Source organism: Protomyctophum parallelum (assembly GCF_964188405.1).
Source record: "Protomyctophum parallelum genome assembly, chromosome: 13".
NCBI classification, from domain to species: domain Eukaryota; kingdom Metazoa; phylum Chordata; class Actinopteri; order Myctophiformes; family Myctophidae; genus Protomyctophum; species Protomyctophum parallelum.
Genome location: NC_139708.1, coordinates 24,872,402 through 24,897,347, shown reverse-complemented (window position 1 = coordinate 24,897,347; position 24,946 = coordinate 24,872,402). Strand labels below are relative to the sequence as shown.

Sequence of the window (24,946 nt, the reverse complement as noted above, 5' to 3'; positions counted from 1 at the left end):
GGCAGCAGTACAGAGTGAGTTGGTGGGCTATGACATGAAACCCCTCCAACATCGCTAACACTCAGGGGCAGTGGTGGAAAGTAACTAAATGTATCAGTACCATGCTTAAGTACAATTCATACAAATAATCTCAATACTTGTACTACTACTCCACTACATCTCAGAGACAGATATATTGTACTTACTGTTAGATAGATAGATAGATAGATAGATACTATACACAAGAATGACTGTACAAACAAAACAACCATGAAACAAATAACAAATAATCCTTATATATAAGGCTGGGAGTTATACACATAGGACAATAGGTACCCTAAGAGAATCCGTCACAAATTATCACATTGTGAGCTTGTAGATCTGATATTTTTAAAATATGTTTTAATCAATTTTGAACCTACTGTGAATATGAACATAATGAGTACTTGTAATGTTGGTTCTTTAAATATATTTTGATGCCAATACTTTTGTACATTTTGAATACAGACTATTTTTTTTCTACATTGAAGTATTGATACTTTTACTTATAAGCAAAACATGTGAGTAGCCTATACTTCCATCACTGCATCCACCCTGCTGAAACCACATCAGCAGGTGCTTGGCGTGGACAGCCTGACATTTTCTCACTTTATTCTCTCTACAGGGTGACTACAGTACATCCTCACCAGACCTCAGCTGTGACACTTGACATTTAAGTGCTGGACCCCCGCATGCACATGCACTCACGTGCATGCATGCACACACACAAACACAACCATCTAAAAGGAGTCTGGTCGTCGTCATCCATTCCAGAACCTTCACATTGAAGGGAAAGTTGTCATGACGTGACGTCAGCTTGAATGAATCACTGTGGCAGCAACTTGTTGTCCAGTTCAGAGGAAATGTTGGGACAGAAACTGTCTGTATAACTTCTGTTATCAGCGCATGATCCATAACAAGATTTTGGATTAGCCCATTTCCTCAGGGAAGACCTGACTTGAGCAGTGATATGTGCATAGCCTACCACTTGACATACATTATGACATACTTTTGGAGACACGGCCTGAAGCAGTTGATGCTTCAGAGATGCTGTTGATTTGAATGGGATTCAGCAAACTAAGCAAAGAAGAGGAACGTCATGTAACTACTGATCATTGTTGCTTCTCCGCTGAACTGAAGCTGAGTGCTAGGAGTCACACCAACAGATGCAAATTGATTAAATGCAAATATTGGATTGTGTGGACATCTTCCTCCTTCCTGTGTTACCTTTTTTAATGAATTGAACAGGTTTAACATTAACAACAACCAAGGGTGTTGCTCTCATTTTATGTAACTTTAAATTCTCAATTTGGTCTAAGCACACCAAATAAGGGATACACATATCCCACAATGCCTCACCATGTGACCAAGTGTATACTTGCGTCCTTTGTGTCGGACTTCCTGAGGAGTCTTCTTCTACTGTCTGGCCTCACATTGACGTCATCATCATCAAGTTCTGCCCTGTGGCACCATCGAGGTGGCGGCGATGGCTGTTTCCACTCCTTTACACTGGATGGAGGGCTGACTGTCCGCTGCAGTGGACTGGGCTTGACACAGGTGAGAGTGAGACACAGTTTAGGTTAAACACACACATTTAACAATTGGGACAATTGCTCAAGAGTAGTCTTATTGCGTTTGTGTGTGTGTGTGTGTGTGTGTGTGTGTGTGTGTGTGTGTGTGTGTGTGTGTGTGTGTGTAAGTAATGTAACATGATGTGAACATGCACAGCACATCATTATCACACTTCATTTTATGCTTCAACTTCTTGTTTATGCCCCAAAATGTCTCAATTTACAGTAGAGGTTTTGTAGCCATTGTAGAATGTTGTAAAATTGTAGAATGTTATTTTCCAAATAATGTATTTTGTAACGTTCTTTGGGCGGGGGAATACCAATTTAACACAGAGGTTCCCACCTGTCCTGTTACCTAGGTTCCTCCTGGACTACCCAGCCAGACGATGCATCTGTACTTGGATCACAACATGTTGAGCTCTCTGCCTGTGGACTCCTTCTCTGGACTTCCTCTGCTCTCTGAACTGCACCTGTCACACAACCAGGTGAGTTGACCCCCATACCAATATATACTGCTTAAAATGCTGGTATCTGCGAGTATGCCAGTCTATGCCATTCCACATAATTTATCAAACGATCGACCGATATGCAAGTTCTGGGTATCGCTACATCCCTTCTTCTTCTGTATCACTGATGACAGAACTGCCTTTAGTCCAGTCCCAGTTAGTTTTGGTCAAACTGACTTCACAGCACGTCCTTATTTTCATGTGTCCAGCTCACCATGCTAGAGGCCGGATGTTTCCGAGGCCTGGCGTCCTCGCTGCGCTTCCTGGACCTGTCGTCCAATCAGCTCTCGACGCTGGACCCGGTTGCGGTTGGGGGACTGCGGGCACATGCCAACCTCACACACAACCCCTGGCACTGCGACTGTAAACTACAAGTGTGTGTGTGTGTGTGTGTGTGTGTGTGTGTGTGTGTGTGTGTGTGTGTGTGTGTGTGTGTGTGTGTGCGGGCCTGCGACTCAGTTCAATAAAGGAGAGAACACACCAATATGGAATAAGCAAATGTTTATTGGAAAGATTTTGGCAGCAGTTTAGCAAAATGGCAAAGGCAAAATTATGGCAGAGCATTATTTTGGGGATTAGACTCCAATAGCATTTATTGAATAATTGAGACCTGAAATGAAGCAGAATATGGCAAATGAGACTTTAATTTAGACAGCATGAAGCAACAGGGGAAACTACGATTACTTTGAGCAACCACCACCAGCTATATGCAGAATGACGATTTAGGAAGCATGAAAGCGAGATGGTCGTCTAAGACCTGAGGTTAGCAAGGCTGGAATTGACCTTGCATTTAATGGCATGGGGCAACCAGCTATACTGTAGAAGCTGTATGCAACTGTTATAAGGCGTGAGCCACCAGCTATATGAAGCTGTATATGCCGATGATCTTAGGCATGTGCGACCAGCTATATGACGCTGGATATGCAACTGTTCTAAGCATGAGCAACCAGCTATATGACGCTGAATATGAAACTGTTCTTTAGCATGAGCAACCAGCTATACGACGCTAAATACGAAACTGTTCTTTAGCATGAGCAACCAGCTATATGACGCTGGATATGCAACTGTTCTAAGCATGAGCAACCAGCTATATGACGCTGAATATGAAACTGTTCTTTAGCATGAGCAACCGGCTATATGACGCTAAATATGAAACTGTTCTTTAGCATGAGCAACCAGCTATAGCCTATATGCAGCTGATCTTCGGCATTAACAACCAGCTGTATGAACTTGAAGCTGTATGTGCAACTATTCTTAGCATGAGCAACCAGCTATGAAACAAGGCATGTTAAAGCTGAGTGTGACGAATTTGGACTCATGAAGCGATATTTAGAAAGCAAGATAGCCGACTGAGACCAGAGGCCATTCATTATTTGAATCTAATGGCATGAGCAACCACCGCCAGCTATATGAAGCTGTATATGCAACTGATATTAAGGCATGAAGCTAGTTTAAACAGAGATTGGCAAAGTCAGACGCATGAGAGCCATCAAGGCCTGAAGCAAATTTAGCCAGAAATGACTTAATAGCATGAGCGACCATGATCAGCTATATGTAGCTGAATACGAAATTGATCTTAACAAATAGGCTATACGCTGAAGGCTTCGGTGAGATATGCAGCAAAGCCAACCATAGCAGGCTAACCTGAGAGATATCCCCCAAAAACCTATAAAAGGAGCTGCATAATGAGCAGCTGAAGACCAGAAACGGTCTACTAAATAACAGCTTGAGTTCCCTATGCAATCTGCCTCTATTGAGCAGATTGAGAGCCGATTTGAAACGCACCAATCTTGATGCGACAAGGTGCCATAAGGCTTGAGTGAGCCGAGACAGCATACTTGAATATGCAATACTAAAATAAAGGGCAGAATGGTAAACGGACACTGAAACCTAGAAGTTGCTGCGATTGAACTTTGTGGCACCAACAAGCAATGAATGACATACATGAAATACCAATGAGACTGATTGCAGCTGATGATTATAGCATTGACATGTACTGTATGCCACAGAGGTACTGTCGTTAATGCATTGATTAACGACAGACAAGGCCTGGCTGCAAACCTGACCAGTCCAGCATCCGAGATGAACGGCACTCATTTCCCATTAGCATTGATCATTCACCATGCAGGAAGCCAGACATGGAAAGGAAGCACAAAGCAGAATATCAAAGAATGCTGATGAATAAGCATTATTATGATCATTGAGTCCGGTAGCTAATTTAGTGCTCTGCTTTAGCATGGCCATTATGTTGGCAGCAGACAGTGACTTTATCTGAGGGCTATTAGCATTGACGTTGGCGGGCTGCATGACTAACCTTTTAGCAGTTTAAGCATTAGTTGAAGTGAAGCTGAAGGAGCAATGCAGTCGCCATGTGCTAGCAGATGCAGCAAAAGCTGAAGGAGCAATGTAGTCAGCACGTGTTAGCAGGCTCTTGACTAACCTTTTGCAGTAGTTGAAGCAATAGCTTAAGCTGAAGGAGCAATGCAGTTGGCAGTGTTATCATGACTGACCTTGTGGTAGCAGCATTAGAGGTTGATGAGATGTTTAGCAGGCTGGCAGCAGGCTGAGAAGACAGAACCATGGCAGGAGCAGTTGAAGTAGCGTAGCCGAGATGATTAGTGGGCTTGCGGCAGGCTCAGAAGACAGACTTCATGGGAGCAGCAGTTGAAGTAGTGTAACCGGGATGTTTTAGCAGGCTTGCAGCAGGCAGAGAAGACCGACCTCGTGGCAGCAGCAGATGAAGTACCATAGCTGAGATGATTAGCAGGCTGAGGAGACTCATGGCGGCAGCAGTTGAAGTAGCGTAGCTGAGATGATCAGCAGCCTTGCAGCATTGCAGCAGGCAGAGAAGACCGACCTCGTGGCAGCAGCAGATGAAGTAGCTGTGATGTTTGGCGGGCTTGCAGCAGGTTGAGGAGACTCATGGCGGCAGCATAGCGGAGATGATTAGTAGGCTTGCAGCAGGCTGAGAAGATGGACCTCGTGGCAGCAGCATAGCTGTGATGATTAGTGGGCTTGCAGCAGGCTCAGAAGACAGACTTCATGGGAGCAGAAGTTGAAGTAGCGTAGCTGAGATGATTAGCAGGCTTGCAGCAGGCAGAGAAGACCGACCTCGGGGCAGATGAAGTAGCTGTGAAGTTTGGCGGGCTGGCAGCAGGCTGAGGAGACTCATGGCGGCAGCATAGCTGAGATGATTAGTAGGCTTGCAGCAGGCTGAGCTGAGGAGACTCGGCAGCATAGCTGAGATGATTAGTAGGTTTGCAGTAGGCTGAGGACAAAATGCATTCTGAAATAAATAGCAGACCTGTTGGCACAGAGGTAGCATTAGCTGAGGATGCAATGTAGCATAAGCATGACTAACCACATGTTAGAAGCAATAGGATGAGTAGCATTAGCTGACTGAGCAAAGTAAAAGCATGCACATGATAGCTTATTTATATGGTTCACTTTTATCTAGACATCTAACCTGAAGCTGCATAAGCAAAGCAGACTCGTTAGTCGTTACCCAACCTAACCTGAGATGATGGCAGCTGATTTAGTGGCATCTGGAGCATGACCTGAAATGATTAAGAACGCATAGCAGCAGGATTGACTGAAATGATAAGACTTCATGAGAGCAGCAGCATTGCCTGAGATAAAACTACATGTAAGCAGCAGCAGCATGGCCTGAAATGATAAAGACTTCATGAGAGCAGCAGCATGGCCTGAAATGATGACATGTTAGCCGCAGCAGCAAGTGGAGCATGACCTAAAATGATAAAAACATGTTAGCAGCAGCAGCATGGCCTGAAATAAAAAACACGAGTTAGCAGCAGCTGAAACATGGCCTGAAATGAAAGATCAAGTTAGCATTGGAACATGTTTCCGTCAGCACTGACTGTGGCATGACCTCAAATGGTAAACATATTATGGCAGCTGAAACCTGAAATGAAAATATTTAATAAACAGCTGCACTTTGATAGCTCACAGGAGATTAATTGACTCAAGACAGACATGCATGCAAATCAATCATTGCCTCTGCTATCTCTTGATATAAAACTGGGGTTACCTTTGTAACCTATACTTTTAGAGCAGTAGCTCTAGCTGTGATATCATGTAAACAGCAATAAAGGTAGAATTGAAATTGCAGGCATGAGTTAAGAATTAGCTGAATTGTAGGCATAATATAGTGGCTATAGATAGCATTAGCTGCAGGCATGACAGTATTAATTAGCTGTATAATATTATGCAGCATGGTAGTTAGCATTAGCTGGATTGCAGGCATGATACATAACGTTGGCTGAAGCAGCAGTAAGAGCAAATGGCAATTTTTTGAATAATTCATGATAGCAGTAGCCTACAAACTGTTGAAAGCTGGAATTGAGGCAACCATTGCACCTGGGAGGAATGAAGTCAGCTTGTTGGATTGGAGTAGGCTGCAGGAGGCTGTTTGATGAGAGCAGGCCGCATGGAGGAAGTGAGGTAAAAGTCTTCGAGAACAGCAGTTCTGAACTTAGCCCAAGCTAAAAATATTTGAAAGAGGGCAGGCAGCTAGTGAGCTGCCACTTGTGACTGAGTACTGAGTGTGTACGCCACGGAGCACAGAGAGAGCACATCTTTCTTGTTGCAGACTGAAAGGAGAATGGAGAGGTGTCAGAGGCAGAGATATTTAAAGGCGGAGTCGAATCACCCGATTGGCTGCTGCAAATTTCTAGGATTTGAGAACAGATAATGATGAACCACGATAGTGCTGAAAGGCCGAATGAATGCGTTGGTTAAGATCTTCCTTATTGAACCTACGCTAAAAGCTACATTGAGTAGGCAATCAAATCTGTGTGCATCATCATGTATCTCTCTCCCTGCCAGTTATCGATGCCCCAGTTGGATTTGGACCCCTCCTCGCTGGCCGAGGTCATCTGCCTGACCTCTGACCTTCCTGATCTGGGTACATTATCAATCCTTAAGTTGTATGTCTGTCTCAATGTTAACAGAACTACAATAGAGGGTATGCGCGTGACATCATCATCAAACCAGGAAGTTATGCGGGAACGCCTACTGAGTGCCAGAAAATTACAGATAATTCCAATATGATTGCATTAAACTACGTTAAACGATGTTAAACTCACCTTGCCACTCGATTTGCCATTCGCTTTATGCATGTGCATACGCTCTATAAAATAGTGGCACATCTAGTATCGAATCTTTTGTGATGTCTACTTCACATAAATGAATACAACCAGTAGTTGTCCTCCCCATCAGCACCAGGGTCTACATTTCTTAATGAAAGAGTAGCGAGACCACCAGCAAATAAATATATTGTATTCAAATATACAACCATTCAGCTTGGGTAAAATTGCATTGTATTAATTTAAAAAATTCCTGTAGTGTAGGTTTTAAAAATGCTTTTGTGAAATAAAAATCGGGACTTGATCACCCCCCCCCCCCCCCCCCCCCGGCTGGGTCACCCGAGTGAGGGGTATGATGTTTGCGAGACCTGAAACCCCGATGACCTTGGGATACATCACTCAGGATACGTCCATGGGGCATCCAAGCGATGTATTTTCGTTCTCAATATTGATTTTGACTGGACTTGTTTCCAGGTGCAGTGGGAGTTCCGTTGGTGCTGCTGGCAGAGGACTGGGACCTGTGCATTTCTCTGAGGAGGACCACAGACGTGGCCATGCTGGTCACCATGTTCCTCTGGTTCTCCATGGTCATCTCCTACCTGCTCTACTATGTACGCGCCAACCAAGAGGACACACGGCGTCACATGGACTACCTGAAGTCACTACCCACTGGGCATGTTTAGAAACTAAACAGATTGCAAGGAGAGCTTTGGCGTAGAACACCATCCCACATCCCAGGTTTGCTGACAATGAGGTTGCACCTTCCACGTCCAACTTTGTTTCTCATTACCAAGAGAAAAGAACAGAAGAAAACTACTTGTTTTCGTAATAGTTTTAAACTAGGTCTCTTCCCTTATTGAGACGGCCCTTTATAGGGATGTGACCTGCAAGTCTGCAACCAGAGGTTGCATTATTTTTTACTTATTAAGTGTTGTGAGATTGCCAATTTATTTTAATTTTCCTTCCTTTTCTTTTCTTTTCTTTTCTTTTCTTTTCTTTTCTTTTCTTTTCTTTTCTTTTCTTTTCTTTTCTTTTCTTTTCTTTTCTTTTCTTTTTAAAAAGTTTCAAAACTAAGTTTTGAAAATGTTTGCCTTCCAGTGCCACAGGTGGATACCAGTTTTGGCCCTCGTTGCCACCGAAGCCCATTATAAATAAAATAAATAATTTGTTAAGGCTCATACATAGTCTGGATTTACGGTGGTTAGGTGACCACCGAACTACAACATGACGTCACGAGCCACGGTGAAGAGCAAACCACCGCCACCGCTCCAGCCCATCTCTCTGTTTTTACTCACCACCGCTCAATGTTATTTCAGCTCCGGTGGTCAGCTCACCACCGGAGTGGTGGTCACCTCATCACCGAAAATTCAGACTATGAATAGGCCTTAATTCTATTGTGCATGCATCACCTGAACACCAGATTAGAGGAATTTTCGAAATCTGCATGAAGTAAAACATTTTTTTCCCAAAAAGGCGTCCAAAGGTGCCAGTGGCAACGAGGGCGTCACGGGAAAGGTGTCCAAGGGCGGCATGTGGCATTGAAGGAGTTTTAATGGCATACCCAAAAGGCATACCCAAAATAGGGACATGATCTGATACAAACCTACACTCAACACTCTTTCTTGTGCTAGTCCATGTTGATGTGCCTAGTGGACTATTGGGGAAAGTAGCATCATTCTGAAAGCAGTGAAGCTACCCATATCTGGTAGTGTAACGACTCATGTTCCCTCATCTGTAAAGATGTCATGAGCTTGTGGTGGCTAAATAGAGGTAAAACAAACAACACATATTTTATTCGCTCCATTTGCCAGAAGTGTACCTCCCAGCCCTGGAACTACTCCAGAACTACTCAGTTCTGGAGTAGTTCCAACGGATTGTGTGCCCCTGGTTTTTCCCTAGTGGGACTGATTGAGGGTAGCTACTGGGACGTAAGTCGGGACTTGATCACTCCCGGCTGGGTCGCCTGAGTGAGGGGTATGATGTTGCGAGACCCGAAACCCTGTTGACCTCAGGATACATCACTGAGGATACGTCCCAGGTGCATCCATGCGATGTTTTTGTTATAGCTGTTCCCAACGGGTGGGATTCTCTCCTCAGATGATGATAATGTGGAAGTGTTCAGCACCGCCTATTGAAAGCCTTGAGGATCAGGACATAACAAACATGCTAAATGTTCACCTCACTTGGTAGTGTGAAATGTCCCTTTATATGGCATGCTGTTTTATGTCTTGGTGTTTTTGCGTGTGTGCAATTTGTGCATGCATGCAAGTGTGTGTGTGCGTGTGTGTGTGTGTGTGTGTGTGTGTGTGTGTGTGTGTGTGTGTGCGTGCGTGCGTGCGTGCGTGCGTGCGTGCGTGCGTGCGTGCGTGCGTGCGTGCGTGCGTGCGTGCGTGCTTGCTTGCGTGCATACGTGTCAACCACTTTCAGCGCAACAATCTATCCCTCATCTATAATTATAGATGTGTTCAACGAGCCAAAGAGCACAGTGGATTGAAGCTAGCTCTATTGATTTACAGATAATTAAACAGAGACTTTTATTTCACTTCATTAGTCTGTGTTTCTTCAGAAAATAATATTAAATAAATAGATAACGTTTTAATGACAGTCATTTGTGTTCCCTGGGGCATGTTTGCTAATGGGCCTGTTGTGCATAGATAGGCTGCCTGGAGTTTGAGTCCCATCTCATACTGCATGAGTAAAGTGTTTGTAACATTGGTGATGTTTATGTTTTTGGTAATAGCTGTCCCCTTTACACACAAATGTTTCCTTGCATTCCTTTCTTCACTTGATCAACAGCCTGTGTTCAAAGCAGAGCCACTGTTTAGAAACGCTCAGCTGTGTATAGCTGCTTCCCCCTAGCTGTCTGTCACTTTTCAGCACTGAAGTGGTTCTATCTGGAAGAACAGCAGAGATGTGGCTATTTGATTAAACAAAGATGCAGTGCATTTTCAAGTTTAAATTGTATTTGTCTGCATTTTTCGCCCCCTTCTTATGGTTCTTTCTGATAGTCTTTCTTTTTGGCCTCTGTCTCTATTGTTCACTTTAAATTCTGACCAATGTTCACTATCTGTCTTTTCTTTCTTTCTTTCTTTCTTTCTTTCTTTCTTTCTTTCTTTCTTTCTTTCTTTCTTTCTTTCTTTCTGTCTTTCTTTCAGTTATTTTATTCTCTATGTATCTCTCTCCTCTTCACTCTCGCACTCTTTCTCTGCCTCCCCTCCTATCTAATCACCCTAATGGTGTTGTGTACCACTATTATTCTACTGATTATCCTGTGTAATCAGCGCCTGATGGTCCCCGGCTGCAGCGTGAATAAAACATGTTTTTGACTGAAAAGGCACTACAGAAAAGAACAGACCTTTCACACAAGCCATATTCAGATGAAACAGTATGGAAAAAGTAAACGCATGTTACCAATGGCACTAATTGGTTCCATTTACTGTCTATGAATGGAACCATATTTAGTCAGGAACAAAGAGAGACCATTAGCATACACCTGGTTTACCCTAGCATTGCATGTCAAAATGGCTGTTATGAACAAGAACCTTCTGTGTTTCTTCCTTTTCTCATGAGTTGTTCCTCACCCAGTTGAGTGTATGCTAAACCAGAAACCAGTGGTTGGCTCCATAGTATCCCCAGATGACAGCGAAGTGACAATTTAAGAACTTTTAGACCCAAAGAAAGAAACTGAAAAAGACCATTACTGCATCAAAAGTAATCAACAAACTTTACTATAAACATTTCTAATATTTGCCAAATTGTCAAATAATATAAGGAGGCAAACATTTTGAAGGTAGCCGATCTACTAGCTCGAGTTGAGCTTGTTGTTGAACAGCTAATTTCACAATATGTGTCTGTGTGTGGGTGTGGAACTGAGTAAAATTAAATGTAATGCCTGGACGTTATTTTGGGGGGTTGCAGCCAGAGAAGGTTGAGACTGAGCCACGTGCTCTAAACTAAAGGACGGGGTGTTATTTATTTCCCTTAAAATGTGGGCCTGTAACCCTTTCAGACTGTATACAGAATAACACCGTGTCTGGGTGACACAGAACATATTTGTCTTCTCTCTACTCTACTCTACTCTACTCTACTCTTCTTGTGCCCTCTCCTACCCCTCTCCTCCTTTTCTCATCCACCACCCCACCACTCTTTTCCTCTGATGTCTCCCACAATTAGCACTTGTGTGGTTTCTATAGTAACCGGTGCTCCTTCCCTGGTGTATCTCACAAACTCAATCTGCTCATCTCATCACCCTCAACAGAGGTTAGAGTAGACAGTTACATAATGGTGTTAGGTCATTCCACTTCTGAAACTGACAAAATAAGATGGTTCAAGACCGTCTACGGAGACTGTATTTTTTTCAACTGACAGCATAGCCAAAGTAAAATATAATAAATACTTTTTTCTTTCTTTTATATTTTCCAGTTGTTGCAAAAGAGACTTGGACAGAAATATGACTCAACTCTCTACGAAAACTATTGATTGATTGATTGATTGATTGATTGATCATTTTACTAAATAGATTGATTATAGTCTAAATGTTATTCTGTATTGTTGTATTGTATTACAATTTTTTATCTTATTACACACGTATGCACGCACGCATGCGCATGCACACACACACACACACACACACACTCCTTTTTTCTGTGGTCTGGAGTTTTCTCTGGGGTTTGGAAGCCTTTTGAGCTGCAATGAAAACAGGCAAAACAGTGAAAAAGGTGACATCTGCTGGCAAATCCAATTGACATATAGGGATTTGCATCACAAACAGCAGAGCACTATATATATATATATATATATTAGTGTTGTAGTTCTCGAGACATGGTCTCGTCTCGAGACCGGTCTCGAGACCAAATTTTCGTGGTCTCGGTCTTGTCTCGTTCTCGCGTTTCTCGCCTTTTTTTGTCTTGTCGTCTCGTCTCGTTCTCGCTCCTCATTTGTCTCGGTCTTGTCTCGTTCTCGGACCAATTGTCTCAGGTCTCTTCTCCCACCGAGACCACTGGAGACGAGATGCAAAACGTTCTATTATATCAACCCGAACCCGATCGCAAGGACAGAGAGTGAGAGGAGCCCATTCAGGCATTCACATTAATTAAAGACAGCGCTGCATGACGTTCATATAGGTCCAAAGAAGAGCACATGTTGATGTTATTAATTATGATTGATTTGATTCATTATATCATGAAATTATATCAGCCTCAGGCAATGGGCATAAATAAATAAAGTGTCGGCTGGGAGGCGGAGAGTTCATGCAGCGAAGAACGGATCGTTCACGGAAGTGACCGGATCAGTTTCGTTCACCAAAAAGAACTACTAGCCAATCTACAACTCACAACGCGTTGCACAGCAGCGCGACCGCGACATTATGAAGATCGCCTCGGGTTAGTTTCATCATGAGAAGAATAAAGAACCACCACCGGTCTGACGTTACATCTATACCTAAAGAAAGTAAAATCCATCCATCGTCCACCTTATGTGATCATGTCAGCCTGTCAGGCTATATAATAAAAACGATCATGTGCAAATCCTTTGTTGTATAACGTGCATGCATGCCTCATTGTTGGTTCACTACCGATTTATTTACTACAAGGCTCAAACAGCAGCAACCAAAACCAACTAATAAACTATTGTTTTAATTTGAAGGTGAGCCATAGCCCATAGCCATTATTCTGAAAGGTTTTGGTCGGAAACTGTCAATCTGAGTGACAGTGATTATTATGCTTGATATTTAAAATAAATATTTGAATGAATCATGCTGTGTAGACAAGTATACCTAATTTTGAGCTGTTCCAAAGTAAAATCTATTTGCAGTTTTCAGATCAAGATTGTTATCTGTACCTAATAATACTACCTATCAAATAAGAGGGAAAAATGGTCTTGGTCTTGGTCTCGGTCTCGACCCTCCTAGGTCTTGGTCTTGGTCTTGGTCTCGGCCCCCTAGGCTAGCAGCGGTCTTGGTCTTGGTCTCGGTCTCGACCCCTCCAGGTCTTGGTCTTGGTCTTGGTCTCGGCCCCCTAGGCTAGCAGAGGTCTTGGTCTTGGTCTCGGTCTCGACCCCTCCAGGTCTTGGTATTGGTCTTGGTCTCGGCCCCCTAGGCTAGCAGCGGTCTTGGTCTTGGTCTCGGTCTCGACCCCTCCAGGTCTTGGTCTTGGTCTTGGTCTCGGCCCCCTAGGCTCGCATCGGTCTTGGTCTCGGTCTTGGTCTCGACCGTCCTAGGTCTTGGTCTTGTCTTGGTCTCGCTTAAGGTGGTCTCGACTACAACACTAATATATATATATACAAAGATTTACGTAAGTCTCAGGACTTGATCACCCCGGCTGTGTCACCCGAGTGATAGCCTTGGTCCCATACTTTCAAGGCCATCCATAACCTCACCCCCCCCCCCCCATCTGTCTGACTCATGACCTTGTCCACGTCGACATTCCCACCCGGTCTCTTCGGTCTGCCTCCTCCGTCAAACTAAAAGTCCTCCCAGCCCGTCTGTCCACCATGAGGTCAAGAGCTTTCAGCCGCTCTGCCCCTCACCTCTGGAACTCCCTCCCCCCTGACATCAGAAACATGGACTCTATCACCATATTCCAAACTCACCTCAAAACCCACCTGTTTAGGCAGGCTTATGACTTGACCTGTGTTCTGCTTTTAACTGTGTTTTGTACTGTTTTTAACCTGTACGGTGACCTTGAGTGCCCTGAAAGGCGCCTTATAAATAAAATGTATTATTATTATTATACACTTCTATATAGCCAAAAACAGGAAATCATCATCATAAAGGAGGTAAAAAAGGGTTTTATCCTCTGTACCTTCCTTGGACTGTACCGATTCTGCAATCTGTTATTAATACAATTTTAAATCAAGCATTCACTACATCAGAGCCAGGGGATTTACTAGCCATGGTTCATGACTCGCATATGAGTCATGGCTTAACTGCACCCTGTTTTTGGCGCTCGCTACATTTACAACTTTTACCGTATATATAAACATTCAGATTTCAAATATAAAGTACCGGTACTCACAATTTGTCCCACGGGTGTTAGTTAGTTGCAGCACCAGCGATTAGAATTTCTGCATCCCGCGTTGTTTAATAAAAAGCATTTTTATCCGAGCTGTTATTTTGCCATTGGCTTTCAACTACGCGCCCCTATCGGTCGGGAGGAGGGTGGCACTCGGTGTGTTCGATATATGTACGCTGACCGCCCTGCCAATACAGACTAATAGGCGAGTGCGCTCCCGGTGTGAAACTGTGAATTTCCCAAACGAACCCCGTTTGAAATAAGTAGTCGGGGCGCTCGGACAAAAATGCTTTTTATTAAACAACGCGGGATGCAGCAATTCTAATCGCTGGTGCTGCAACTAACTAACACCCGTGGGACAAATTGTGAGTACTTTATATTTGAAATCTGAATTTTTATATATACGTAAAAGTTGTAAATGTAGCGAGCGCCAAAAACAGGGTGCAGTGAAGTCATGACTGTCATGATAATCATCATGGCAGTCATGTTTCAGGGCTAGGGATTTACTAACAGAAAACATTAACGAGTGAACACAAAACGGCTGTTCTTGCAGCTTTCTTATCTATTTTTTTTTGTATTAAAATACATAGTTTTATTATGGTAGGCTGCCCACTTTGGCACTTTGACTGTTGAAAGTGATTTGGCTGCTATCAACATTTGACTCGTTTCGTCTAACGTTGAGCTCCGTCGTACGTTGGTGTCGTGTGTTGGAAGAACAACCCGATCTACAAGCTCACAGCGCGTCGCATACTGTGACCTTGTAGATCGGCTGTTTTTCAAAGAGCAGTGACGAATCAGGCTTTTCTATATCGGCTAGTACGGCCTTTTTCTCCCACCGTGCAGTGCGCGAACCACCCCACAATAGTTGCCAGTCATTCTGAGAGCCGAACAGCGAGTGTGACTTGCAGAAACAACATAACAAAAACTGTCAAAGTAGGTTTAGTTGTGTTATTTTCTTTTTTTTAATAACACGGTTTTTTAAACACAGTTGACCATGAAGGAAACAACCGCCAAGCGAAAGGAGAAACCTAAGGACTCCAAAGCCGACAAGACCAAAGATTCGGGCCCCGACCCGCAGGATGTGGACATGCCGGAGGAGGACGCAGCCAACGCGGTCAAAGCGCCCAAGGAGCTCGACAGCCTGACCCTGGAAGGTAAGCGGTCCCGCCGTGCGTGTGGTTGTTGTTGGCAGTTAACGATGTTAAAGACATGGTTATGGTTAACCATTATAGTGACCGAAAACTGACGTTCAGCTAGTTAGCCTAGCCAGCTAACGAAGCTAAACGAGTGTATTGGATGTAAACATTAAGTTGTCAGTAACGCGGCTAGTTGTCTGGTGCTGTTGACCATAACAGAAGCCGAGGCGAGTTAAATTGCTCGGCTGGCCAATGGCCATGGTAAGAGTCTTAGGTTTAATATTATGTGGACATACTACTTCTAAGTTGCAACAACGTGAACAAAATCACAATTTGTCACAGTTGGTACCTCTGCTCTGAGCTCACAGTGATTTGTGTTGTGCCAGTGACAGTGTTGTGATAGAAATATATCTAGTGTGTCTCTCTCGTTGATGTGCCACCTAATTTATTTTGTTAAAATAATACTAGTGATACAGATCGAAGCCCCTCCGTATCTTTAGTAAACAAAAGGCCAGCTACCAAATACCAATCTGGAGAGAGATACAAGATAAACACATTCAATTGCAAAAGATGTGACAACTCAAATGAGCACACATAATTTGAGCTGGAACACTATAAAATGGAAGCTGCTAAATGGTCATTTTGGAGTCTTCTCTCCTGATTGGATAAAATTGGTTTACAAACATTTATTTTGTTTTAAAATTAACATGTACTGTATTGCTTGACTCTTTAACTCTTATTTTTAGACGCATGATGTGTTGATGTTGTTTACCCAGTTACTTAGTTCCGTTTACACTATTTACATGACCATGCATGTACCCTCTTGATGATGTTTCAATAGGGTTCATGCAATGTCTATTGTCTAGGCCTACATTTTGGAGAAACATATTTTGTGTGTGTGTGTGTGTGTGCTAAATGCCTGGCTCTTTCCCTGTCTTCTTTGCGCTTGACCTTTGCCTCACACTTTCATCTAATTTGCTTTTCTTACTTGATCACAATTTATTTTCTCCTCTCCTCAACCCATTTCATTGTACATCGCCCTGTTTTTCTCCCCTCCTCCCTCTCTCCTCCTCAACCCATTCCATTGTACATCGCCCTGTTTTTCTCCACTCCCACTACCTCGCCAACACACACACCTCCTCATCCACCGTTCCTTCTTCCTTCCCCTCACCCTCCCTCTGTCCTCCATCAGACATCAAGGAACACGTGAAGCAGATCGAGAAGGCGGTGTCGGGGAAAGAGCCTCGCTTCGTGCTCCGTGCGCTGCGTGCTTTACCCTCCACCAGCCGCCGCCTGAACTCCAATGTCCTCCACAAGGCCGTGACCGGCTTTTACACCAACAACGCCACGGCCAAGGACTACCTGCTGGGGTTCCTGGAAGAGGTGAGGGGCGCCGCTGGATGGCCTACCCTAGAACCCCCTTTTTACACCTGCCATTTAACCACATGAACCTTGGCGCCCCTCTTTTGGGGGAGAAAATGAAAAATGAAATGGCAGCTCCAACAGATCAGACTGAAGACTCACCTTTTCAGACCCCACGTTAACCTGTAGTACTTACCCTAGCTAGCCTCAACGACCTTGCCAGGCTTATGCAAAGGCTAAAAATGTAATTTAGATGGCATGTTATGTTTGTAGACAGATGCCAGGTCATTGTTGACCCAGCATCCTATAGTGTTTATAGTTCCAATCTACAGATTGTTGATTTTCTTTGGATATTATACTGATTCTTATGATCCTAGAGGACAATTTCTATGCATTTGATATTACCTTGATATTACCTCTACATGTCATGCTCACTACAAGTTGCGATGCAACACAATACAATTCATCTCCATCAATTTGTCCATCCGTCCATCACCCTTTTTCAATCAACCTATCGCGCCACTTTTCACTCTTATATGAATCCATCCATGCTTCCTTTACTTCTACCTGTGTCTTTCTGTCCATTCATCCTCCTGTTTCTCTTCCTAGCCCATGGAGACAGCTGAAGGAGAGGTCCTGTTCCGTCCCAGGACGGGGAAAGCAGCGTCCACTCCTCTCCTGCCAGAGGTTGAGGCATATCTGCAGCTCCTAATGGTGGTCTACCTCAACAACAACAAGCGATACACAGAGGTGTGTGTGTGTGTGTGTAATAATTAGATAATCTGTGAACTCACAACGCGTTGTTTGCATGCCCAGAATCGGGAAGCGTGTGTTGTTCTCGTTAGCAGATGGTGTTGCACAGGCAGGAAACACTGTTTTAGATTTCAGAATACATGTCGGTATCTCCCCTCCGTAGGCCCAGAAGGTGTCAGACGACCTGCTGCAGAAGATTGGCTCACAGAACCGCAGGGCTCTGGACCTGGTAGCGGCAAAGTGTTATTATTACCATGCACGGGTCTACGAGTACCTCAACCAGTTTGACACCATCCGCAGGTACACACACACACACACACACACACACACACAGGATCTGGATCCAACATTGAGGTACTCTCAGACTTACATTCCTGTAAGGTTTCCTTTGGAACCCCTATTGGATTTGTTATGGGGAACTATTATGGGAAGGAAGGAACTGGAATTTCTTAAAATCCTAAAGGATACCAACCCTACACTGTACACACACTTTTCAGTGGAACTTTATAGAGCAGGGCACGCTGCGAGGGTACAGGAAGAATCCCCCATACATTTTTCCATAGTCGTTTCAAATGTCACCATTTGTCAAATCGGCTGTTGGCTTTGTACGAGGCTTACAGGCCTTTTAAATAAAAACTTTTTGAAAAGTCTATGGAATAAAGAATGGGGAATTATCTTCTGGTTCCCTCATCGTTCTGAAAGGGGGCGGGACTGCGATGCTCTATTGTAAAGAGTACTCTCTCTGACTGTCCCTCCTCTCTCCCCCTCTCTGTCATCTCCCTCCCTCTTCCAGCTTCCTTCACACGCGCCTGCGCACGGCGACGCTGCGCCACGACGCCGACGGCCAGGCCGTCCTGTTGAACCTGCTGTTGAGGAACTACCTGCACTTCAACCTGTACGACCAGGCCGAGAAACTGGTGTCCAAGTCTGTGTTCCCTGAGCTGGCAAACAACAACGAATGGGCCAGATACCTGTATTATACTGGTACGGGGGGAGAGGGGATACCTGTATTATACTGGAACGGGTGGGGGAAGAGGACAGATATCTTTATTATACTGGTACGGAGGGGGAGAGGACATATACCTGTATTATACTGGAACGGGGGGGGGGGAAGAGGACAGATCTGTATTATACTGGTACGGAGTGGAGAGGGAGGACGTGTATTATACTGGTAAGGAGGGGGGGGGGGGGCAGATATCTGTATTATACTGGTACGGAGTGGAGAGAGAGAGAGAGAGAGAGGACATGAGGGCAGGTGATCTATGCAGACGGACATATTGGAGATCTCCACCTGCCGATACATCTGCCGTAGGGCTAAGAGATACGAACAAAATAAATTTGACAAGATACCGTCATCATCAATACCGTCACTATATTGTATTTTTTGTGACAGTTGTCTTTGTACCGTTCCAAAATTGTCAGAAATAGTAGATCTATACGTGTGTTGCAATGTGTTCTGAGCTATTTCTAACAATTATTGAAAGTACAAAATGACGCTTATGTTAAAACTAGGAAAAGATTACACCTTTGACATATCATGATATTATGTGCAAAAACACATAAGAGGAGCTCAAAAGAGCTCAAAGGAGCTCTTGGCATGAGAAGCATGCGTTTAAATCACCAAAGCAAGTATCAAGAATGGCTGTCACAGAGGGGAAATACCTAAATTGAATTAATCAAAACAGCAGTGCGTGATGGATAAGAACGCAAGAAGGTAGCATATCAACAAATCTTTGAATATAACAGACCTACAAGCTCATGAGGTAAGAGCTTGTTTGATAACTATTTTTATAAAGGGCTTTTTCCTTCAGTGGTTACATTTCTTCAGTATTGGTACTATTTAATTCTCTCTAGGTCGTATCAAGGCCATCCAGTTGGAGTATTCTGAGGCGAGGAGGACTCTAACCAATGCTCTGAGGAAGGCTCCTCAGCACACCGCAGTGGGCTTCAAACAGACGGTCAGTACTATGCTCACTCATTATGCTCACGTTGCATGTATCTACAAGCCAGACTTTCCTTCACAGAAAATAACGTGATACCCTACTGAAAAACGGTCATGTACACTACAGTTAACATCAGCGAGCAACAAGACTGCACGACTAATTAGGTCATTAGGTGGCCATAAGTCTTTGAACTTGTCTAAATCTCCTAGCCTACTACTAAAACCACCCCCCACCCCTTTACCCTCTATCTGTATCCCTGTCTCGGGGTCTCTCCTTCTCTATTTCAGGTCCATAAGTTGTTGATAGTGGTTGAATTGTTGTTGGGGGAGATTCCTGACAGACTGCAGTTCAGACAGCCATCGCTCAAAAGATCACTCATGCCTTACTTCCTTCTCACACAAGGTACACACACACGCATACACACTCTCCATAATGTCCCAGCTACCCAGAATGATTTAATTGACAGTGTCTTTGTATTTTTGTGTGTGTGTAGCTGTGAGAACGGGGAACCTGTCCAAGTTCAATGTGGCCCTGGAACAGTTTAATGAGAAGTTCCAGACAGACGGGACATACACACTGATCATCCGACTGAGACACAACGTCATCAAAACTGGTAGGGTGTGTGTGTGACTGTACAGTGTCAATAGGTTTATGAAAATAGCAGTGTTTATAAATGTGTGTGCTTACCCATACATTTCATCAAAACCATGTAATCAATATAGCCATAACCAAGGCTTTGACTACTTTCACTGTAAACTATGAAATGACTATGACATTTGCAATAGCCTAATGGAAGCACTTTCTCTGTGTGAGAGAATGGTATGATTTATTGAAGGCCTAATGGATTAGTTAAGAGTTTGGTTAACCCCATTTTGGTGTTAGCATTATGTTATGCTTTAGCTATTGAAAAATAGCAGATCTACAAGCTCATAGAGCGCCACCGAGTGGCGCGCTACGAGCTTGTAGGTCTGACATAGACTGACATAGAAACATAGCTTTTTCAGAAAACTGTCAGGATGTAGAAGACATTTTTAGAATCTGATCTCAGGTCAGAATGGGTTAACTTGTCTTAAATTGAATCAACATTGTGTTTGATATATTCATTTGTAGGATTTCTTGTTGTAGAAAAGTCTTTGACCCTTATTTATGTCCAAATGTATGATAAATGTTCTCCCTGTTCTCTTTCTCTCTCTGTGTACATAGGAGTGCGTATGATCAGTCTCTCGTATTCCAGGATCTCGCTGGCAGACATTGCTTCCAAACTACAGCTGGACAGTCCAGAGGATGCAGAGTTTATTGTGGCCAAGGTAACGTACTCATTCACATGCAGACATCTTTAGTGACATCTTCTGCTTAATCCACGAATGCGTACAAATGTATTTCCCAACAACAATTTGGGTGACAAATCCATAACGTTTTTTATTTTGGGGCGCATTCCTGTCACAGTCGTACAAATAACTAGATTGTGCAAAAGAAGTATATTACTACTTACTACTCTGCTATCAGGACACATTCTAATTCTGAATCATCTCCCTCTTCCTCTCTCTCAGGCCATCCGTGACGGAGTAATTGAGGCCAGCATAAACCATGAGAAGGGTTTTGTCCAATCTAAAGAGACCATGGACATCTATGGGACCAGAGAACCCCAGCTGGCGTTCCACCAGAGAATTTCCTTCTGTCTGGACATCCACAACATGTCTGTCAAGGTCAGTGCTCGCTCTCTCTCTCTCTCTCTTGTGCTCTCTCTCTCTCTCTCAATCACGCACACAGTCACACACTATCTCATAAAGCCAAACGGACATGTAATTTATTTTCCAATATTCAATGCCAAAAACAATGAAGTCGTTAATCGCAATGTCAAATAATCGCCAAGTACCGTTTCATGATCATGGCAAACCTAGGTGTTTGTCCCCTCATGGTTATATGCACACTCAGGGCCCTAGCTTTCACGCCGTCTTATCCCAAAACTTGGTAGCCATATATTTTACTATTTTTAAAAGATTTTAACCATTTTAAAATGTTTTTCAAAATAGTAAAAAAAGGTAAGGGGCTCAGTGTCCCATGTCTTTTTATGGTTCGGATCCTGTCAGTCCAGTCTCTTTTCATGACCAAAGATAGTGGATTTAGAAAGATCGGCCACCCAATTGTAGGCACTAGAGAAATGGTTCACAAACTGCATACAGATACAGAGGGAAAATAAAAGTAGATTTTATCCTGATGTGTCTCTGGAGAAAAGAAAGTGTCAAAATGTTCAGAATATTATGTGGCTTGTGGGGATTGGGTGAGGGTCCAATATTTAGTTCAGTAAACATGGGGTTATTAAGAAACTGTATTCACGTTCACTCCCATCGGAATGAATACACTCACCTAATTCCGGTCTCCTAAAAAGGCGAGACGGCTTTTTATCTTGCCAGTATGCATGGATTAAAGTTCTCAGTTACTTGCCACAACTGATTTCAGTCATTTAGATTCTATGGAATCTTGTAGATTTATTATTTTCGGTTATTATTTTAAGATTAGAGGATTTTATGTGGTCAAACTAGCAATGTGTTCAGAAGCATTTTCCATAACTTGCATGTTTTGTATAAAAGCAAAGATTAAACCCTCAATATGGGATTTCTTCACCTGGGTGGCAGTATGTAGAAGAAAACATCATCATTTTTATATACTGTGTTAATTGTTTAGGAATCGGCACTAGTGCATGGGGCTCCTTTCATATTGTTTCACAAATGGCACATTTGGACATGGTCTCATTACAAACATGTTTAGTCTTTATTTTTGCTTTAATCCATGTGTTTCTCTGTGGCTTGAACGTTGTCTCCCCCTGCAGGCCATGCGGTTCCCTCCTAAAGCTTACAACAAGGACCTGGAGTCGGCAGAGGTGAGAAAGCACCATAATGATCCCACGGGTACAATGTAGGGCTGCAATGGTTAATCAAGCTAATCATTTTAATTGATTTAATAAGATATTGGTGTAGACCAGTGGAAAAATGAGGGGGGGGGGGGTGTACTCGTGTAGACCAATGGGGGACTCCACTTCATAGTGTTTAAGTGGTTAAAAACCGGATGTTGTTCTATCCAAGAATGATTGTTAGGGCCCAGGCCGTAGCGTAACGGTCTGGGCACCGGACTGGTAATCCAGTCGCAGTGTGCCGCGGGTTCGACTCCCGGACCCGACACGGCCTTTACTGCATGTCATCCCCCAATCTCTCTCCCGTTTCCTGTCAGCCTACTGTCTGTCCCTTCAAAAAAAAATCAATAAAAGGCGTAAGCCGCAAAAAAATATCTTAAAAAAAAAAAAAAGAATGATTGTTAGAGGTGAAAAATGTGTAACCTTCCCTAGCCCAGCAGAGCTCTTGATCATATGCAGGGGGTTTAATGGCAGATTGCCTTTTTATGGCGGCCCACTTGGGACAAAACACTGGAGTGTAGCGATCAAAATAAGCAATTTAGCGCTAAACCCCTTGCTTACTCTCGGACCTCCGGTAACGAAGCTCCGGCAACGCAGCTGCATCTGTTACAATGAATAGTGGGTGTGTTAGGTTTAGGTGTGCCGTGCGCAAAGTACTTTACATGGATTGTGCATTACAGTAATTCACACACACAATCATACACAAATGACGGAGGAAACCATGAAAGGCACCAACCTGCACATCGGGAGCAATTAGGGTTTCAGTGTCTTGCTCAAGGACACTTCAAGCCTGTGATCGTACTGGGAACCTTCCGGTTACCAAGAGTAAACAGCTGATGCTATTAATTAAATTAGTTGCTGCTGTTTTTACTCTCTGACACATCTGTCATAAGAATCCATCATGTCCGTCTGTCCCCCACCCACTGTTATTCCTATATGAATGTGTTTTAGCATAATGGAAGCAGCGAGAGACTGACCACTAGAGGGCAGTCTTGAACTTTTGACATGCAGGGATGGAGACTATTGGCATGCTTTTATTTAATTTAACTATGTTTAGTTTTTTACATCACTGTCATCTTTGAAAAGGAACAGATTAACAGTGAGGTTGAAATGGAACACTTTGCTGATATTTAACCTCAGAATTAGTTTACTCACAGTGGTGGTACTGTACCACATTGGCATTATTCTTAGTAACTTTCTACCTCTCGCTCTGGAGCACTTTAAAAGAACAATCTGCATAATGCTCTGTTATACTCCACACAACGATTAAAAGCATTCTGATCTGCAGAGTAATACAAGATGCTAGAAAAAAAGGCAGCGATCCGAGCACTCCAAGGTAAAAAATGAGGAGACGGTGGGTAAAAATCAAGGTACATTTATTTTTTGAAAAGTTAAAAACAGCCAACATGTTTCGACTTTCGACTCACACGAGTCTTCATCAGGGCCCATCAGTACCTTGATTTTTATCCACCCTCTCCTCATTTCTAACCATTTTGTTCGGATCGCCGCCTTTTATTCTAGAATTCCAGTGCCACGGATCTTTGTAGCACCAGTCCACTTTATTTTTTTACTTTTATTGCACCTCCATCGAGCACCTGGTTGACTCTCTGTCGCAATACAAGATGCTGTTGGGATTAGGGCAGGTGTCAACCTGCCTCTTGGTCCGATTTAATGTTTTCAAACAATCGCTGAACTGCTAAAACGGTGACTATGAACAAATTAAGTTAAGACCTGCTGTGTTCCTTGTTCAGTCAGGGCCAATGTTCTCACCTAAAACAACATATCGTCTGACGTCTGTGTCAGGTGGAAACCTCATATGTCCACTTGTAAAAAAATAAATGTATTTGAGCAAGGCAACAGAAAATGACCAACGCGTTTCGACCTACAAGGTCTTCGTCAGGGTCTACTGTTACTTTTCATAGCAAACGTAGCAGATCTACAAGCTCGAAACGTGTCGCTTCTCGAGCTTGCAGATCTGTTACTTTTGATGCTTCCGTGTGACGCTGTTGTATGATCAAGTAGGGCGTTCATTTCCAGGGAAAAAACTGTTAGAATATGGAGTTAAGATATCATTTTTTTTCCTGTGTTTGTGCACATGTAGGAACGCCGTGAGCGCGAGCAGCAGGACCTGGAGTTTGCCAAGGAGATGGCCGAAGATGACGACGATAGTTTCCCCTGATTTAGTCTGCCAATGTAACGTTCTCTTGGAGGGGGAGGTTGGGGGTGGTGTCACGATATGTGTTTCTGTGTCCGTACTCAACCGTTAGTAAACTACCCACAGTCCCTTGCTTCCTTTCACAGAGGTGTGTTTTATTTGGCACGTGTTCCTGCCTTGGTGCCTCACTGACAACCGTGCACCCCCCAAAAAAGAAGAAAAAAATGTATAAACTAAAACTATGTATTCTCCTCTCCATAGTATTTGGCAGAAAATAAATAAATGATGTTCTTTTCTTTTGTCTAAATTTGTTTGCCCCTTTTGTGATTATTAAATTTTTTATTCTACGTTTTCATACTAGACTTTGAGGACGCAATCAAAAGGTGATTGTAATCAAATACCAGGTAATTACATTGGATCACAACCATGGCCAATGAGCTATATGGCGTTGAGTCGTCATAATGGGGAAAAAGAAA

The 24,946-nt window shown here is 43.4% G+C and overlaps 2 protein-coding genes across 2 annotated transcripts; both read left to right on the top strand.

Moving 5' to 3' along the window:
- Nucleotides 1–1,368: 1,368 nt before the first annotated feature.
- LOC310868562 (leucine-rich repeat-containing protein 3-like) lies at nucleotides 1,369–7,883 on the top strand (the record flags this gene model as incomplete). The annotated part of the gene is made up of 5 exons (XM_083779020.1): nucleotides 1,369–1,575; nucleotides 1,949–2,074; nucleotides 2,305–2,469; nucleotides 6,941–7,019; nucleotides 7,675–7,883. The coding sequence occupies 5 exons, from the start codon at nucleotides 1,369–1,371 to the stop codon at nucleotides 7,881–7,883; spliced, it is 786 nt and encodes a 261-aa protein (XP_083635146.1).
- A 7,169-nt stretch (nucleotides 7,884–15,052) lies between these two features.
- psmd3 (proteasome 26S subunit, non-ATPase 3) lies at nucleotides 15,053–24,779 on the top strand. The gene is made up of 12 exons (XM_083779603.1): nucleotides 15,053–15,364; nucleotides 16,539–16,729; nucleotides 17,318–17,458; nucleotides 17,625–17,761; nucleotides 18,255–18,445; nucleotides 19,316–19,419; nucleotides 19,692–19,806; nucleotides 19,898–20,017; nucleotides 20,608–20,711; nucleotides 20,955–21,110; nucleotides 22,235–22,285; nucleotides 24,417–24,779. The coding sequence occupies exons 1-12, from the start codon at nucleotides 15,205–15,207 to the stop codon at nucleotides 24,492–24,494; spliced, it is 1,548 nt and encodes a 515-aa protein (XP_083635729.1). The 5' UTR covers nucleotides 15,053–15,204; the 3' UTR covers nucleotides 24,495–24,779.
- Nucleotides 24,780–24,946: the final 167 nt, after the last annotated feature.